General features: G+C 41.0%; 1 protein-coding gene across 1 annotated transcript; it reads left to right on the plus strand.

Annotated features, from left to right (window-relative positions):
• Positions 1 to 1,665: 1,665 nt before the first annotated feature.
• Positions 1,666 to 15,785, plus strand: uqcc5 (ubiquinol-cytochrome c reductase complex assembly factor 5). Its single transcript, XM_080186275.1, has 2 exons — positions 1,666 to 2,943; positions 15,529 to 15,785. Exons 1-2 carry the CDS (start codon positions 2,793 to 2,795, stop codon positions 15,618 to 15,620), a joined length of 243 nt encoding a protein of 80 aa, XP_080042401.1. The 5' UTR covers positions 1,666 to 2,792; the 3' UTR covers positions 15,621 to 15,785.
• The last annotated feature ends 4,374 nt before the right edge of the window (positions 15,786 to 20,159 follow it).

Raw genomic sequence — 20,159 nt, forward strand, 5'->3', positions numbered from 1 at the left:
AGAGGGACCTCGGGGTCCTTGTGCATGAGTCGCAAAAACCCAGCTTGCAGGTACAGCAGGTGGTCAGGAAGGCAAATGGGATGCTGGCCTTCATAGCGAGGGGGATTGAATATAAAAGTAGGGAGGTCTTGCTGCGGCTGTATAGGGCATTGGTGAGGCCGCAGCTGGAGTACTGTGTGCAGTTTTGGGCGCCGTACTTACGCAAGGATGTTTTGGCCTTGGAGGGAGTGCAGAGGAGGTTTACTAGTTTGATACCGGAGTTGAGGGGGTTGAGCTATGAGGAGAGGCTGAATAAACTAGGCTTGTACTCGTTAGAGTTTAGAAGAATGAAGGGAGATCTCATTGCGATGTATAAGATGATGAATGGGATGGATAGGATAGAGATGGAGAGACTCTTCCCACTCAAAGGACAGTAGGACTAGGGGGCACAGCCTCAAGATAAAGGGGGGGGGGGTGGTTTAGAACGGAGTGGAGGAAGAACTTCTTCACTCAAAGGGTGGTGAATCGCTGGAATTCTCTGCCCGTTGAAGTGGTGGAGGCTGCCTCGCTAAATATTTTTAAGACGCAGGTTGATGGGTTTTTGATAAGAGAGGAGATTAAGGGTTATGGGGAGAGGGCAGGAATGTGGAACTGAGCCACGACAGATCAGCCATGATCTTATTGAATGGCAGGGCAGGCTAGATGGCCTACTCCTGCTCCTATTTCTTATGCCCTTATAAATAGGGAATGAACACTTATAGTTTGTTTGTCTCTGCTTTAATGCTATCACAATTCATGTTAGAAACTCCAGTGTTTTATGAAGTCTGCCTGTATCATGGATTTTGCAATTTGAATTTGGCTAGGGTGAGTATGAGATATTTCACATGAGCTTTTTAATCACAATTTATTGAAGAATACAGTTAACATATGAAAAGAAAATTAGCAATAAATTTTACCAATTATAATCAAGAAAAAAACTCATGATATTGTATAACTTTTGACAAATATATGCAATGTTCCAATCAAACTTCCCCATAAACAAAACACTTGCCACAGACTTTGGTTGAATGCTACAGTTCTCTTAAAGTTAAAACAACTTCCTAAAACACCAGTGTGATAAAGACAGATGGGGACTAGCTAGCAAAGCACCAAAAGGAGAACTTTCTCTCTCTCTGCTATTGGAAATTCTGCTGCCCAGCCTTCCTGATTGAAAGAAATACTGCTTTTCTGTATTTTCACACCCCTAACCTAAAACTGCAGCCAGCAGCCAAACTGAAAATAAAACCTTGAATTCACTGTGAAGAGAAAAACTGTCCTAAACACATGACCTGCTGACCAGTCTTCCTCCTAACAATGCAGGATCATAAAATAAATCCCAGAAAGCACCTGAGGCCCAGAGTAAAAATAAACAAAACTGCATTTAAGCTATTGAAGAAACAGTAAACTCACTTGTAGCAATTGGTGCCACAATGAAACCAAAAGCTCTGCTTACAAACTGCACAGAATATGTTTTTTTACAACTTAAAACCACATTAACATCACAATGCTCTAAATCAGCAGTCTCCAAACTCCAATCCGGATACAGCCTGCTCCGAGCTGGATGTGACTCGGGTCACCCTACGAGGTAGTTTGGTGACCCTGCCCTAAGTGAATCCCAAAAACTGCACTCAAAGTCAACAAAAAAAATCCAAGAGAAGAAATTCCTCCTAATCTCAGTCTTAAATTGGTGCACCTTTATTCTGAGACTATGTCTAGTCTTAGATTCCCCCATGAGGGGAAACATCCATTCAAGAATCCGATACATCCTTATACTTGCACCATTTGATGCAGAATATCTTTTGCCTTCCTGGTGCATTGCTTTCCCAGAACTGCAGGGGGAGGGAAAGTTGAAGGCAGGAAGTGGTGAGGAACATTAAAGGAATTCCTAAATCAAGTCAGTGAGTAAACCTATTTGTCACATGATTAATGGTTCTTGACTTTAAATCAGCCCCCACCCCCCAATATTTAAATAACAAATCAATGAAAATGTTTAAAGACTAACCAATTATTGCCTGTGGCTGGTTGTTCTCAACAGAGTCCTAAAGATTCATCTTTAATGCCCAGAGACTCCAGGCTGCTGGCAACTCTGTTGTTAGGTCAAAGGAATTTGATTTATTGTCTCATGTATTAGTATACAGTGAAAAGTATTGTTTATTGCGTGCTATACAGACAAAGCATACTGTTCATAGAGAAGGATGCTAAGTTTTGAGATGATTCTGAATAAAGTTCACAATATAGTGCAAGTGTTACAGAAAGTTATCTTTTCAGACATGTAAAAGGACTGTAATTTTGTTTTACTGATTCTGAATGAGTGGTTTGTGCTCGTAATTGAAATTCCCCTAGACAGTGAATCATTCACAGTAACTTCATTGCAGCGTTAATGTAAGCCTTCCTTGTGACTATTAAATAAACTTATGAAGGCCCCAGCCTCGATTTAAAAGCAGTATGGAGGATATGAAACTGGTCTGCGTGAACTAAGCCGCTACGCTTTCTGACAACCTTGCGGCGGGTCGGGCAGTGCTCACTATCCCTGAGTTCCCTTTCTCTCGTCCCGTCTATCGAGCACAGAGTGGTCAGCGTCTCTTAGTAGCTGCTCTTTTTCCGGGGATGTGAGGCTGCTGAAAGGTTAACATTGCAAAGGGGGCAGAGGAAGAAGACGGGCGGAATTTAGGTGCATTCAAGCTGCGGCTTCATCCACCCACCGCCCGCCGTTCATCTTTGGTTGAGAAATCTGCCGGCGACTCCGCAGCCACGGAGTTGAAAGCAGGCCGGCAATGCTGTTCAGCCGCCGGCTCAAACGCTTGTTGAATTTAGTCCCTGGGAAAGGACGATTTGGAGTCTACCGCTTCTTGCCTTGTTTCTTTGTCCTGGGCGGCGTGCTGGAGTGGATCATGATAAACGTCCGCATTGGCCACGAAACATTTTGTAAGTAAAACCGAGTGACTTCCGCGTTTCCCACTGCGAGAGAAATTCTGAATTGCTAACGTGCTCGTACACTTGAATGTCGGAAAAGTCCAATTGGAAAGATCCTGGGAATCTGTTTGTGGACGATTCTTGCTCTTTGGCGCTCTTTTTTCAGGGTTTCTGGTCGTTTGCATCACAAACATCACCTGCTTTTGATTCGCCCACGAAAAATATTTAAGATACTGCAGTAGGCCATTCGATCTCTGGAGCCTGTTCTTCCATTCAGTAAGATCACAGCTGGGCCTTAGTTGGCTACGTTCAATAACTAAATCTCGAAAGCTCTTTATGATCCCCTGAGAGAAGAAATTCTTCCACATTGTGCCTTAATTGGGTGACCTCAAATTTTGAAACTATATCCCTTAGTTCTAGATTTCCCCCATGATTGGAAACATACTCCCAGTATTTTTGTCAAGCTACCTCAGTATAGTTATGTTTCAATAAGATCACCTCATTCTTTCAAAACTTAAATGAGTATAGACCCAACATGCACCTTTTTGCATAAGACAATCCATCCACCTAGTGACTTACTCTGAACTGCCTCCAACGCAAGCATTTCCCACCTTAAATAAAACCAAAACTGCATGGTGTATTCTAGATGATACATCACCAATGCCCTGTACAGTTGTGGCAAAGCTTTCCTACTTTTATACTCCATTCCCCCTTGCAATGAAGTCCTATGTGCAACTTTCTTCCTAATTACTTGCTGTACCTACAGGAGTACAACTTTGTGTATCTGGTAGAAGTGGCTGAGGGACTTCACTCTTGCATTCTGGGAGACGTCTCAGCCTTTTGGCTAAGATCAAGTGTAGTATCGACATGCTGCACTTGGTTGAAGTCATTAGGTCACGTTTCAGCTTCATTTGAAGCAATTTTTTAGAGTGGCATCTCGGCCTCTTGGCTAAGATGCAAATTAGATCAAGCCTTGGAGGAGGAGCCACACCTACTCCAGTCAGCTTGGATCATGTAGATCAAGCCCAAGACAGGTGGTGAGAGCCCTGTCTTAGCTTGGATCGGGAATGTCCCAACTCGTTGGGACTTTGAATTGGCTTTAATTTGACTTGATTGGAATAAAGTAAACAGAAAAAAACTGTTACTTGTACAAAGATACCCTGATTCCTCTGTATCACAGCTTCTGTAGTCTCCACTGAAATCATATGTTGCTTTTCTATTCTTGTCAAGACAGATAACCTCACATTTTCCTCATTATATTCCAGTTGCCAAATTTTTGACCAATCAGTTAACCTATCCATGTCCCTTTGCAGACTCCCGTTCACAATTTGCTTTCCCACCTATCTTGGCATTGTAAGTAAATTTAACTACATGCACTCATTAATGTAGATTATAAATAGTTGAGGCTCCAGCACCGATCCCTGTGTCATTATCCTGATTCTGTTTTTTGTTCTGATCTTCTATTCATGCAAATGTATTAGTTCCAACACTATGGACTCTTTAGTAACTTTCTATTTGGTACCATGCCAAATGCCTTTTGGAAATCAAATACACTACATCTACCAGTTCCCCTTTTCCATCTAGGTTGTTTCATCCTCAAAGAATGCTAATAAATTTGTCAAGTGCAATTTTGCTTTCATAAAATCACTGATTGTATTCTAATTTTTCTCAACATTATTATCTTAAGATAATTAACTTTTAAAAAGAAATTCGAACTCCCAGTTATTAACTGAAATAATTACACCACAAGATTTTATGTTTTGTACAAAAACTTTAAGCAATTTTAAAGCAAGTACCAGCACTGTAATTTTTATTCATTTTATTTATCCTTTATTTAGCCAGGTGAGCCAATTGAAAACCAAATCTCTTTTACAATAACATTTTGCAGATATTTGTAAACTTATTATTTAAACCTGAAAACCTTTACAAGTCACTTCCTATTCTGTTTTTAATTCTGCCCAAGAGTGCCTTTATACTTTTCAGGATTTTAGGGGTTTCTTCATTTCTGTTAAGACAAAACTAAAGTGTGCCACAGCTGTTGAGAATTCACTTTGATCCACATCAGTGTTCCTGCTATTCTCCGAGCTATAAGATTTCTTGGGGTCATAAGAACATAAGAAATAGGAGCAGGAGTAGGCCATCTGGCCCTTCGAGCCTGCCCCGCCATTCAATAAGATCATGGCTGATCTGTCGTGGCTCAGTTCCACTTTCCCGCCCTCTCCCCATAACCCTTAATCCCCTCTCTTATCAAAAACCCATCAACCCGCTTCTTAAAAATATTTAGCGAGGCAGCCTCCACCACTTCAACGGGCAGAGAATTCCAGAGATTCACCACCCTTTGAGTGAAGAAGTTCCTCCTCAACTCCGTTCTAAACCGCCCCCCCTTTATCTTGAGGCTGTGCCCCCTAGTCCTACTGTCTTTTTTGAGCGGGAAGAGTCTCTCCACCTCTATCCTATCCATCCCATTCATCATCTTATACGTCTCAATGAGATCTCCCCTCATTCTTCTAAACTCTAACAAGTACAAGCCTAGTTTATTCAGCCTCTCCTCATAGCTCAACCCCCTCAACTCCGGTATCAGCCTAGTAAACCTCCTCTGCACTCCCTCCAAGGCCAAAATATCCTTGCGTAGGTGCGGCGCCCAAAACTGCACACAGTACTCCAGCTGCGGCCTCACCAATGCCCTATACAGCTGCAGCAAGACCTCCCTACTTTTATATTCAATCCCCCTCGCTATGAAGGCCAGCATCCCATTCGCCTTCCTGACCACCTGCTGCACCTGCAGGCTGGGTTTTTGCGACTCATGCACAAGGACCCCGAGGTCCCTCTGCACCGTCGCCTGCTGCAGTTTTTCGCCACATAAGTAATAGTCCTTCCTACCATTCTTCCTACCAAAGTGGACCACCTCACACTTGCCAACATTAAATTCCATTTGCCATTTCCTGGCCCATTCGCCCAGCCTATCTAGATCCTTCTGCAGACTCTCCACACCCTCCGCACAATTTGCCTTTCCCCCAATCTTGGTGTCATCAGCAAATTTCGACACCCTACACTCGGTTCCCTCCTCCAGGTCCTTCCATCAACATTCAGTTGGATGTCCAATTATCCTTAAGCAGCTTACATTTGTGGACACCCCAGCTCAAGCATTACTGTTTTCTTGCTTGGTGACTTTAAAAACAGAAAATACCTTTTATTTCTAATAGCTCTTTGCTGCAGGTCTTAGCTATGTCCAAGCACCATTGTTGGCAACTTTCTCTTGCTGCATGTTTATGTGAAAAACATGGTGATAAACCCAATACAAAAGACCATTTTCCTGCAATCTATTCCAATAAGGCACAATGGAATGTTCCAAAGAAAGATTGCAACTAATTAATTTCAACTGCTAAATGTGTCAGTTGATCTGAAAAGTAGATACTTTAAGACCGCTTGTTTTCCAGTTGTTTTTCAACCTTTACCTAATCTAGGAAATTACATGAATAATTTGTATCTACAATGAAGACAGGGCAATTAACTTCAAGTTTACTGCTATAAGGTCCTCAGCTAAATGGCCCACAGCTAATTTAAGGCTCTTGACCTTCTAAAGGATCTTGTAATTACACATGGAAGGTCTCTTTTTATCTGCAAGTACCATAGATTGCTGGCAACTTCTGAATTCTAGAGTGCCAATTACCTTACATTTACAGACTTCATTTCCCCAAAACTATTGATTATATTCCTGCAACATTTGAAGTTGCACTTTTTCACAAGAATATCCTGATACCAGTTCCTTAATGATGGATTCCAGCATTTCCCAATGACAGATGTTTGGCTAACTGGCCTATAGTGTCTTGCTTTTTGTCACCCTCTTTGAAGAGAGGTTAACATTTTTGGCTTTCCAATCCAAAGGGATTTTAGGAATACAGAATTTTGGAAGATTACAACCAATTGTCCACTATCTCTGCAACAGCTTTTTAAAGATCCAAGGACGCCAGGGACTTAGTCTCATTAATTTACCTAACACTTTCCCACTGCTGATGATAATTGCATTAAGTTACTCCCTCCCTTTTCCCCGTTGATCTTCTACTATTATTGGAGTGCTGTTAGCGTCCTCTGCTATGAAGGCATACAAAATATTTCTTCAAGATCGCTGCCATTTCCTTGGTCCCAATTAAAAATTCCCCAGTCCTATAATCCAAGGGATTAATATTTACTTTAGCTACTCTCTTTCTTTCCATATACTAGTAAAAATTCATAGTATCTGTTCTTGCTACTCATTATCTATTTTTCTCTTTTTTTTAGTTCTCCTTTACTGGTTTCTAAAATTTTGACCATTTTCTGGCCTACCATTAAACTTCACAACATTGTATGCTTTTTCTTTCATTGCAGTGTTAATGTAAGCCTACTTGTGACACTAAAAATAAACTTGCACTTACAATTTGAAAACATTTTTAACTTCTTTAATTAGCCATGAATGGACCATCCTTCTCATAGAATCTTGCCAGATGGAATATACCTTTGAGTGATATGAAAAATCTGTCTAAAATGTCTGCCAATTCTTATGTGCCATCTTGCCTTTTAATCTCTTTTCCAGTTCATTTTAGTGTCTGTGTTTTCATGCCAACGTAATTAGCTTTTATTTAAGTTTAAGACACTAGTTTCAGACCCAAGTTTTTTATCTTCAAACTTAATGTGAATGTCTATGTAATATTCACTCCCTAAAGGATCCATCACTATGAGATCATTCATTAATCTTTTCTCATGAAACATTTTTTTAAAAACTCATTTATGGGATGTAGATGTTATTGGCTAGACCAGCATTTATTCCCAGCCCTAGTTGCTCTTGAAGGAAGTGGTGACCTGCAGCTCTTGTCCTTCTGAATGGGTTTGGAAGGTGCTGCCTAAGGAACCTTGGTGAGTTACTGCAGTGCATCTTGTACATGGCACACACAGCTGCCAGTGTTCATTGGTGGAGGGATTGGATGTTTGTGGAAGGAGTAGCAATCCAGCAGCTGCTTTGTCTGAATAGTGTCAAAATTCTCGTGTTGTTAGAGCAGCACACATCCAGGCAAGTGAGCATTCATTTACACTCATGTTTTGTGCCATATGGCACAACTGTGGACAGACTTTGGGGAATATGGAAGTGAGTTACTTGCAACAGGATTCCTGGCCTTTGACGTGCTAGCCCAGTTCAGTTGTTGGACAATGGTAACCTCCAGGATGTTGATAATGAGGATTCAGCAATAGTAATGTCATTGAATGTCATGGGGCCATGGTTAGATCCTCTCCTGTTGAAGATGGTCATTGCCTGACACTTGCCACTTGTTAGCTCAAGCATGGATACTGTCTGGGCCTGCTGCATTTGAACATGGTCTGCTTCAGTATCTGAGGAATTGCAAATGATACAGAACATTGTGCCATCATCAGCAACCATCCCCACTTCTGATCTTGTGATGGAAGGAATTTCATTAATGAGCTGAAGATGGATGGGTCTAGGAACTAGGAACTTTGAGGAACTACTGCAGTGATGTGTTGGAGCTGAGTAGATTAACTTCCAATCACCACAACCATCATTTTTGGTGCCAGGGTTTTCTCCCTGATTCCCATGAACTCCAGTTTTGCTAGGTCTCCTTGATGCCATACCCCATCAAATGCTGCTTTGATGTCGTCTCACCTCTGGCATTCAGCTTTTTTGTCCATGTTTAACTAAGGCTGTAATGAGATGAGGAGCTGAGTGATCTTGGCAAAATCCAAACTCAGCATACGTGAACAGGTTATTGCTAAGTAACTGCTGTTGATGACCCCTTCCATCACTTTACTGACGATCAAGAGTAGACTGATGGGGTGATAATTGGCTGGGGTTGGATTTGTCCTGTTTCTTGAGTACAGGACATAACTAGGCAAACCTTCCACATGGCTGAGTGAATGCCAGTGTTGCAGCTGTACTGAAACAGCTTGGCTCAGGGTGTGGCAAGTTCTGGAGCTCAAGTCTTCAGTGCTATTGCTGGTATATTGTCAGGATCCATAGCCTTTGCAGCATCCAGTGTCTTCATCTGTTTCTTGCTATCACATGTAGTGAATTGAATTTGCTGAAGACTGACTTCTGTCATGCTGGGGACCTCCAGAGGAGGCTGAGTTGGGTCATCCAGCACCATACACAGCAGGATGTGCAGGACTGCAGACCTTAGAGCTGATCTGTTGCTTTTGGAATCACTTGGCTCTGTCTATTACTTGCAGCTTATGTTCTTTGGCATGCAAGTAGTCCTGTTTTATAGTTGCACCAGGTTGACACCTCATTTTTTAGGTATGGCTGCTGTTGCTCCTGGCATGCCCTCTGCACTCTTTATTGATCCCTGGCTTGGTAGTAATGGTAGAATAGGGGATATGCCAGGCCACGAGGGTACAAATTGTGGTTGAGTACAATTCTGCTGCTGCTGATGGCCCACAGCTGCTCTTAAAAACCTCCCAAATATATTCTGTGAACTCATCCTCAAGGTAATCTTTTCCAATTTAAGAATAGACTCTTGCGGCACAAGACTGCCATTTGACACATCATGCTCCTGATGATTCCTTGAAAGAGTTGTCTAATTTAGCCCCATACCCCATCTTCTTCTCCATAACCCTGCAAATTAGGCCTCTTCAGATACACGTTAAATAGCTTTTGAAATTTTCTGTGGAATATGAGTCATCTATCCTTACAGGTGGTGTGTTCCAGTTCTTAACACTTCTGTATGTGAAGAAATGTTTTCCATCTAGTTCTTCTGCTAGTTATTATAACTTGTAACCTCTGGTTACTGACCCACATGCAGGTGCATAAAAATCAAATCATCAATCAAAAGGTATGTTATACTCAAGACCAGTGACAATGCTTACCATAATAGTCTTAGTTACTCATGTGTTGTTTGTCTAGTTGAGTCTCAAGTCTGCACTTATCAGTATTAACACATGGCTACCATCCTTTCATAGTAGGAAGGGTTCATTAAGTGTAAAAGACACCACATCCAATTAGTCAAGCCTCCATATAAAATATGTTAAACCAGTACCATAACCGGACATATCAGCTTTGAAATCAAACTTTGACCTGATCTTTCTCTATTGGAATTGCATTTCACACCAACATAGGAACACAGGAATAGGAGCAGTCCAGTTAGACCTTCAAGCCTGTTCCACTATTTGGTGACATCCTGGCTAATCTGCAAGCTGACTCTGTATACCCACCTGCCCTATTATTCCTGAAAAAAATCTATTAATTTCAGATTTAAATTCAGTTTGAGGTATTTCATTTGCCACTTGTGAAAGAGAGTTCCAAACTGGTGCCACTATTTGCATTTAAGAAGTGTTTTCTAATTGCACTCCTCAAAAGCCTGACTTTTACTTTTGGACTGTACCCCAGTCCTGGACAGCCCAATTTGTGGAAATAGTTCCCTATTCTACCCCTATATCTTGACAACTTCAATCAAAATTCTTCTAAATTTCAAGGGTTACAACTTTAATTTGTGTAATCACTCCTCATAATTTAATCCTTAGATCTCAAGTATCATTCTGACGATACTGTGCTCCTTGGCCAGTATTTCTTTGCTAAGCTGGTCGTCATAAACTGCTTTCAGTATTCCAAATCACTTTTCTTATAGTTGAAGAATGACTCCTTTCTCCTTGTTTTGTAGTTCTCTAGGTATAATCGACAGCATTCCATTAGCCTCTTGATTAATTTCTGTATCTGTTCATGTTGCTTTGATTACCTATGGACCTGGACTCCCCAAAGTATTTTTGGATCGCCACTGCTTCTAGCTTTTCATTGTTTAGAAAGTATCCTGTTCTATCCTTTCTATGTCCTCACATTTGGATGGCCTCACATTTGCTATTTGCCACAGTTTTACCCATTCATTTAATCTTTGTTTATATCTGTGTAATCTTATACTTCCAGCTACACTGCTTACAACATAAGAACACAAGAAATAGGAGCAGGAGTAGCCCATCTAGCTGCCCCGCCATTCAATAAGATCATGGCTGATCTGAAGTGGATCAGCTCCACTTTCCCACTTTCTCCCCATAACCCTTAATTCCCCTGTCTATCAGAAACCTATCTACCCCATGACTTAAGTATATTCATTGAGGTAGCCTCCAACACTTCAACGGGCAGAGAATTCCAGAGATTCACCACCCTTTGAGTGAAGAAGTTCCCCCTCAACTCCGATCTAAACTGCGCCCCCCCCCCCCCCCCCCAATCTTGAGGCTGTGTCCTCTCGTCCTGCTATCCTTTCTAAGCGGGAAGAATCTCTCTACCTCTACCCTACCTATCCCCTTCATTATCTTATACGTCTCTATAAGATCCCCCCTCAGCCTTCCAAACTCTTAACGAGTACAGACCTAGTCTATTCAGTCTCTCTTCATAGGCTAGCCCTGTCATCTCCGGTATCAACCTAGTGAATCTTCTCTGCACTCCCTCCAAGGCCAGTATATCCTTGCGCAAGTGCGGCGACCAAAACCGCACACAGTACTCCAGCTGCGGCCTCAACAGTACCCTGCACAGTTGCAGGAAGACCTCCCTGCTTTTTCATATTCTATCCCCCTCGCTATAAAGACCAACGTTCCATTTGCCTTCTTGATCACCTGCAGACTGGGTTTTTGCAATTCATGCACAAGTACCCCCAGGTCCCTCTGCACCGTAGCATGCTGCAGCTTTTCGCCTTTTAAATAATAATCCCTCCTACTATTATTTCTGCCAAAGTGGATAACCTTGCACTTGCTAACATTATATTCCATCTGCCAGGTCCTCACCCACTCGCTCAGCCTATCCAGATCTCTCTGCAGACTTTCCACACCCTCCAAGCAATTTGCTTTTCCACTCATCTTCGTGTCATCAGCAAATTTTGTCACCCTACACTCAGCCCCCTCCTCCAGATCATCTATGTAAATGGTAAACAGTTGAGGCCCCAGCACCGATCCCTGCGGCACTCCACTGGTCACCAACTGCCAACCCGAATACCACCCATTGATTCCAACTCTCTGCTTCCTATTAGACAGCCAATCCTCTGTCCACGCTAACACCTTACCCCCAACTCCGTGCACCCTAACCTTCTGCAGCAACCTTTTGTGAGGCGCCTTATCAAACACCTTTTGGAAATCTAAAAACACCACATCCACCAGTTCCCCTCTGTCTACCGCACTAGTCACATCCTCATAGAAATCCAATAAATTCGTTAAACACGACTTCCCCTTAACGAATCCGTGCTGCGTCTGCTCGATCAAACCATTCTTTTCTAGGTGCCTCACTATTTCTTCTTTGATGACGGATTCTAGCATTTTTCCAACTACAGGCATGACCGGCCTATATTTCCCTGCCTTTTGTCTGCTACCTTTTTAAATAGCGGCGTAACATTAGCTGTTTTCCAATCTTCCAGCACTTCCCGGAGTCCAGCGAATTTTGATAAATAATTACTAAGGCATCCGCTATCACCTCTGCATTTCTTTCAGAACCCTAGGATGCATTCCATCCGGTCCTGGGGACTTGTCTACCTTCAGTCCCGTTAGTCTATTGAGCACTACCTCTCTAGTGACAGTTATCGCATTAAGGCCCTCATCTCCTACCATCCTTCTATCTTTAATATCCAGCAAACTATTTGTGTCCTCCTCCATGAAGACCGAGGCAAAAAACTTATTTAAAGCCTCAGCCATTTCCTCATCGCCCACTGCTAAATCCCCCCCCCTCATCTTCCACGGGTCAAACATTCACTCTAGCCAGTCTCCTCCTCTTTGTATATTTGTAAAAACTTTTACTGTCATTTTTTACATTTAGAGCTAGTTTAGCTTCATACTCTATATCTTTCCTTTCTTTATCACCTTCTTAGTCATTCTTTGTTGATTTTTAAATCTTTCCCAATCTTCTAATCGCCCACTATTTTTAGTCACTCTGAACGCATCAGCTTTTAATTTAATACTCTCCTTTATTTCCTTCGATAACCACGGCTGGTTATCCCTTCTGCTACAGTCCTTCTTTACCATCGGAATACATTTCTGCTGAGTACCGAAAAAGATCTTCTTAAAAATCCTCCACTGTTCCTCAGCCATCCTACTAACCAATCTGCGCCCCCAATCTACATTCGCCAATTCTACTCTCAACGTCTCCTATCCTTGTACCATCACCAAATTGTGACATTTCCTATCCCACCATTTAGGCTGTTAATAACTACACTGAATACTTTGATCCAAATGGATTCTTGCAGGAGAGATTTGTTATTTCTGCCTGTTATTCCTACTATCTCTCTCCTGCTACTCAGGCAATTTCCTAACCAGATTGATAATTTGCTTTCAATTCCAGAAACTTCAATTTTATTGAGCTAACTGTCTCTCATGAGAGATTTATTCATTGTCTTCTGGAAGTCCACGTAAATGACATCCATAGGCATTCCCCTATCCATTATTTAAGTCACCTCCTCTCTATATTCAGTTAGATTTTCCCAGTCATGCCTTACCCTTTAATTCCACACTGGATCTCCCTGATCAACTGAAAATTCTTAAGGTATTCTGTCTCCCCTAACTTAACTCTTGACCTGCGATTTCCTGACAACGATGGATAAGCTATATTCCAGGTTTCCCTTTTGTCACATATCTGGTCAATCTGGCCAGAAGCTGTTGAGGTGGAGGAAGTCCTGCCTTCTGCCAATCCATGTTTATTAGAACATGAACTGGCATTGGAGCTACAACTCAGCTTGTTCCACTCTTCCTGTAGCCTAACAAACCTTTGTTTTCCAGGTGTTTAGCCAATTCCCTTTTAAAAGCCATTATTGAATCTATCTCTACTACACTCTCAGGAAGTGCATTCCAGATCCACTTGCCGCATAAAACAATTTCTCCAGATTGTCATTGATGTTTTACTAATCACTTCTGTCCCTCGACTTTTCTGCCTACAGGAACAATTCCTCTGTATGTCCTTTGTCCAGATCCCTCATGATTTTAATCATCTCTATCAAATCTCCCTTCGGCCTTCTTTAGGGAGAATAGATCCAGGTTCTCCATTATATCTGTATAAATGAAGTCCCTCATTCCTGGAACCATTCTTTTACCTCCTTTTCTGCACCGTCTCTAAAGTCTTCACATCCTTCCTAAATTTTGGGGCCCAGAATTGGACAAAATATTCCAGTTAATGCTCATCATAATTTTCTTGTTTTTGTACTCTGTCTTTATTTATAAGATCCTGGATTCTTTGTGTTCTTTAACCATTTTCCCAACCTGTCCTGTCACCATCAATGGTTTGTACACCTATAGATCCATGTTTCTCAGTTTCTGCATGCTTTTTAGAATTGTATCTCTTTTATATTGCCAGTAGCATAGTGGTTAGCACTGCTGCTTCACAGCTCCAGGGACCTGGGTTTGATTCCTGGCGTGGGTCACAGTCTGTGTGGTTTTGCACATTCTCCTCATGTCTGCGTTTCCTCCAGGTACTCCGGTTTCCTGCCACAGTCCAAAGACGTGCAGGTTAGGTTGATTGGCCTTGCTAAAATTGCCCTTAGTGTCCTGAGATGCATAGGTTAGAGGGATTAGTGGGTAAATATGTAGGAATATGGGGGTAGGGCCTGGGTGGGATTGTGGTTGGTGCAGACTCAATGGGCTGAATGGCCTTTTTCTGTACTGTAGAGATTCTAAGTTCTAAGTCATCTTGTTCCATCTGCCAAATTATATAATTTCAGACATTTCCACATTATATTCCATCTGCTACGCATTTGCCCATTTTAGTAACCTGTCTGTGTCCTTTTGAAGTCCATCACTAACCTCCTCACAGCTCACTATTTTATAGTTCCAAGTTTTATAGTCTTCAAATTTTGAAGTTCTCCACTGCACACCCAAGATCATTAAGATGTATTAAGACAAACAGTGGTCTAGACCTACCCCTGTGCAATCCCATTGTGTACCTTACTCTGGACTAAAACATTACCATTCACCACAATTCTCAGGTCCCTGTCAGTCAGCCAACTTTTATTTTCCATACTCTCACTGGCTCTTTATTCCATGGGCTTCAGTTTTGTTGGTAAATGTATTATGTGGCATTATATCAATACCTATTTGAAATGCCATGTACACCATACCAACGATATCCTCAATATTAAAAAAAAATCAAGGTGGTTAAATGCAATTGCTTTCAACATATTTTTGCTGGCTTTCCTTTAATGAATCCACACGCATCCAAGCACCTGTTCATTTTGTCTCAGATTATCATTTCTAACAGTTTTCCCACCACCAGGGTTAAACTGACTGGTCTGTAGCTGTTAGGTTTGTTCTTGCATTCTTTTTGAACACGGGTGTAATTTTGCAATTCTTTTAAAATCCTGGAGATTTGTCTCCCTTTGCCACTATTTTGTTCGTCACTGATGTTTTTCTTACATATGTTTGCTTTCGCATCACTGCCATAACTGTTGAATCATGAATTATGAGTTGCTTTCAAGGCAAGCAAAGGCACAACCCCTCACAACTCAACTCATCTAACATCATATGTTTGGATGGGTTGAAAGTTCCTGTCTGGCTAAAATTGTACTATATGAAATGAATATGGCCTGTGGCGTGTATTAATTTTTAAATGCCTCAAGTTTACTTCCTCTAGATTCATTGATGATGTTGTCTTTCTAGATGACGTGTACCGAAGAAAACGTTCTGAACGACAATACCAGAAGACATTAGAAGAAATACAAACATCTGAAAATGAGCTGCCTTCCAAATAAGTCATTTGTACATAATTAGCTAATTGATTTCTGAATGAGTCCATTAAACTATTTACTATTTAAAAGCAGTAACTTCCTGAGATTTATATTTTATTACATTATGAACACACAGCATGTTTCAAAAGAAATGTAGCATTTCATTGCCTTTTATTTGAAATATATTAAATTGAGTCAATTAAAGTAAAGATCTTTTGTTTTATATTGCATTTTGCTACACCCTCAGGATATTCTTAAGCAGTTATCAATTTGTTTGAAACATAGTCATTCATCATATTACATTGCATCATATAAATAGAAGATCTTGCACGGAACAATCAACATAAGCAACAAATGAATTTGTATTTGGTGATGTTGGAGGAGGAATGTGGATCAGGAGACTGGGAGCACTCCCTATTCCTTGTTTAATTTCAAGGCTCTCTTTTGTTCCCCCATACAGGCGTTCAGTTGAATATCTCAGCCAAAAGATGGCACCTTCAGCATCTTCCAGTGCTTTACCACACTCAGGTTAGATCATATGTTCATCACCTGGAGTGGGACTTGAACCCTCAAATTTCTGACTCAGGAGTGTTGCCAACTGAGCAGAACCAAAAGGTGCAGAACAAGGGAGCAGAAATATAAGGTGGCCACTAACAAATGAAATAAATAATGAGGAATTTCTTCACAAAGTGGTGAGCATATGAAATATTTTCCATAGGAAAGGTTGAAGCATTAGTACATTTTTAATGTTCATTTTACATTCTGCTGGCTAAATGAGCAGTAAATGCTCATTTCTAATTTGGTCTTAAGAAGGTGGTGGTGAGTTGCCTTCTTGAATTTCTGCAGTTCATGTGATGTAGATTCACCCATACTGCTGTTAGGGAGGGAGTTCCAGAATTTTGACCCATAACCGCAAAAAAAAAGCGACGTATTTCCAAATCAGGACAGTGAGTGACTTGCCTATCTGTTGTACTTGTCCTTTTAAATGGTAGAGATCATGGATTTGGAAGGTGCTACCTAAGGAATTCTGGTGAGTTACAATCATAGAACTCCTACAGTGCAGAAGGAGGTCATTTGGCCCAACGAGTCTGCAATGACTCTTCGTCAGAGGGTCCCATCCAGACCCTTTCACATAACCCTGTGTTTACCTTCCTAATCTCCCTAACCCACACATGTTTGCACACCAAGGGGCAATTTAGCATAGCCAATCCACCCAATCTGCAAATATGGGAAGAAACCCTACCATACTCCTTATACATCTATGACTGTGGTCAAATTCCCCTCCAACTCGATTTTTCAACTTTGCTGATGACATCACTGTAGGATCTCAAACAGTGAGACAGAGTACAGGAATGAGATAGAGAATCTGGTGAACAGGTGCGATGACAATAATGTCTCCCTCAATGTCAACAAAGTGAAGGGGATTGTCATTGACTTCAGGAAGCATAGTGGAGAACATGCCCCTGTCTACGTCAACAGGGATGAAGTAGAAATGGTCGAAAGCTTCAAATTTTTAGGTGTCCAGATCACCAACAACCTGTCCTGTTTGCCCCCGCCCTGACATTATAGTTAAGGAAGCCCACCAATGCCTCTACTTTCTCAGGAGGCTAAGGAAATTTGGCATACTAGCTACAGTTCTCACTAACTTTTACAGATGCACCATAGAAAGCATTCTTTCTGGTTGTACCACAGCTTGGTATGGCTTTTGCTCTGCTCAAGACCGCAAGAAACTACAAAAGGTCATGAATGTAGCCCAATCCATCATACAAACCAGCCTCCCATCCATTGATTCTAACTACACTTCCCGCTGTCTCAGCAAAGCAGACAGCATGATTAAGGACCCCATGCATCTGGACAAATTCTCTTCCACTTCTTCAGTCAAGAAATAGATACAAAACTCTGAGGTCACGTATCAATCAACTCAAGAACAGCTTCTTCCCTACCGCCGTTAGCCTTCTGAATGGACCTACCTTGCATTAAGTTGATCTTTCTCTATATCCTAGCTATGACTGTAACATTACATTCTGCACTGTCTTGTTTCCTTCTCTATGAACAGAATGCTTTGTCTATATAGCATGCAAGAAACAATATTTTTCACTATACTAATACGTGTGAGTAATAAATCAAAGATCAGCTGGAGGAAATCCACACAGATGCAGGATAAACATGCAAACTCCATACAGACACCCAAGGTGGGATTTGAACCCAGATCCCTGATATTGTGAAGCGGCAGTACTAACCACTGTTGGGCCTGTGATGCATCTTGTAGATGGTACACAATGCTGTCATTGTGCATTGGTGATGGAGGGAGTGTGTTTGTGGATAGTGACAATCTTGTGGGCTACTTTATCCTAGATGGTGTTGGGATTCCTGAGTATTGTTGGAGCTGCACTCAACAATGAAGATTATTGCATCTCACCACTGACAAATGCCTTGTAGTTGATGGACAGGCTTTGGGGAGTAAGGAGGTGAGTTACTGGCCCCAGGGTTCCTAATCTGACTTGCACTTGTAGCCACAGTATTTGTAGGGTGGGTCCAGTTCAGTTTCTAGTCAATGCTAATTTCCAGGCTGCTGCTACTGGGGGATTCAGCAATGGTAATACCATTAAACATCAAGGGTGCATGGTTAGATTCTCATTAGAGGTGATAATTGCCTGGCAATTGTGTGCAGTGAATGTTACTTGTAATTTGTCAACCCAAGTCTGGATATTGTCTATGTCTTGCTTCATTTGGACATGAACTGCTGCAGTATCTTAGGAGTCATGAATGGTGCTGAATGTTGTGCAAACATCAGTCAACATCTCCACTTCTAACTTTATGATGGAAGGAAAGTCATTGATTAAGCAGCTGAAGATGGTTTTGCCTTGGACACTACCCTGAGGATCTCCTGCAGTGATGCCCTCCAACCACCACAACATATCTTCCTTTATGCTAGGTATTTAAGGAAAGCTTGATGCATAAATGAGTGGGAAAAGGCAATGGAGGCAGGATGGAATGAGGTAATTTGAGTGGGAGAATTTGGAATATAAAAGCCTATTTGGAGCACTTGAGCACATAGGTGTTCAGTCACACTATCTTTATGTAGGCTACAAAACTTTTTCTGTGCTGTAGGTTTTTTTTGTAACTTGCTTTAAGCTATTATCAATTTCTAAAAATATTTCTGCATATCTGGGAAATATAGTTGTTATAGTTACTTATGTTTCTAAGACAACCTTTTATTGTGAATTAATTAGCACTGAAATTGTCCTGTGATTGTCAGGGAGCTGGAGAGCTTGCTGTTCGATCGGGAGACCAGCTTTGCACATTGCTTCAATGGGTGGAGTACACAACTCATTTTTGTCTTTACTTTAAAGTCTTATCAATTACATGAGGTGAATACATCTAATTTGGAAAACATCAATAAACAATTTATTGTATATGGAATCCATATCAAGAAAAGCATTTAGTAGCAGAAGATAAATCAGTTCAGATCATGTTGAGAAAAAAGGTCTGGAACCCTTTTAAAAATATTTAGGTGATGAGCAAAATGATCAATTATACTGCAGAACTTAATTGTTAGAAACAAATGAGGTAGGGAGATATGTGCAGGAAAAGAGACATTGGCTATCTAATTTGTAATGACTTTAATGTTACATTGATCTCAACATGAGAAAAGACCATTTTTTTCACAGAATTTAGCATATTCTGATCCTTAAGAAGTTTTGCATTTCATGAAAACCAACTTCAGATGGACCGCTATGAGTGTTGTCTCATGAAAGCATACCAAGAAAAACAAATAATAAAATGTTTCACAAACTAAAAAAATGATCCTTTAAAACAGAGATGAAGAGGAATTTCTTCAGACAAAGTGGTGAATCTGTGGAAATCAGAGGGCTTTGGAGGCCAGGTCATTGAGTGTCTTTAAGACAGAGATAGATAGGCTCTTGATTAATAAGGGGATCATGGGTTATGGAGAAAAGGCAGGAGATGGGGATGAAAAGAATATTAGCCATGATTGAATGGTGGAACAGACTCGATGGGCTGAGTGGTTTAATTCTGCTCCTACGTCTTATGGTCTTATTAGGCTTACACTAGGTTGAGGCTAATTCACCAGAATAATCTACAATGCTTCATACATTGGGAATTGTTAATTCATATTGTTTATCTGCAACACTTTGGAGGATATCCATGTCCTACCCTTTCAGTTTCATACTTCAGTATTCCAGCTTTGAAAGTACTACAATCGGTCACAAGGCTATGTCATTCTTCCCTGCTATACAACAATATATAAATTCCCACTGCCAAATCTACAATGAACCCTTTTAAAACTATTTAGGCAATGAGAATAATTATCAAACAACTGTTGTTGAATTGCTTCACATTGTAATTAATTAAGACACATTAGGAATTAATGAGCAGTTGCAAACATTGAATTGAAACTCTTATGAACAGGCATAAGAAGAATCAACAGCATCAGCTTTCCTATATTGTGGCAGGGAAATTCAAAAAACCTATTTCATACACAATGTAACATAGCAACGTAGTATTCTGTTGCTGAAGTAATTATATATAAACAGCTTATGC

This window comes from Carcharhinus amblyrhynchos, chromosome 3 (assembly GCF_965287045.1).
Source record: "Carcharhinus amblyrhynchos chromosome 3, sCarAmb.v2.hapA, whole genome shotgun sequence".
Taxonomy (NCBI): domain Eukaryota; kingdom Metazoa; phylum Chordata; class Chondrichthyes; order Carcharhiniformes; family Carcharhinidae; genus Carcharhinus; species Carcharhinus amblyrhynchos.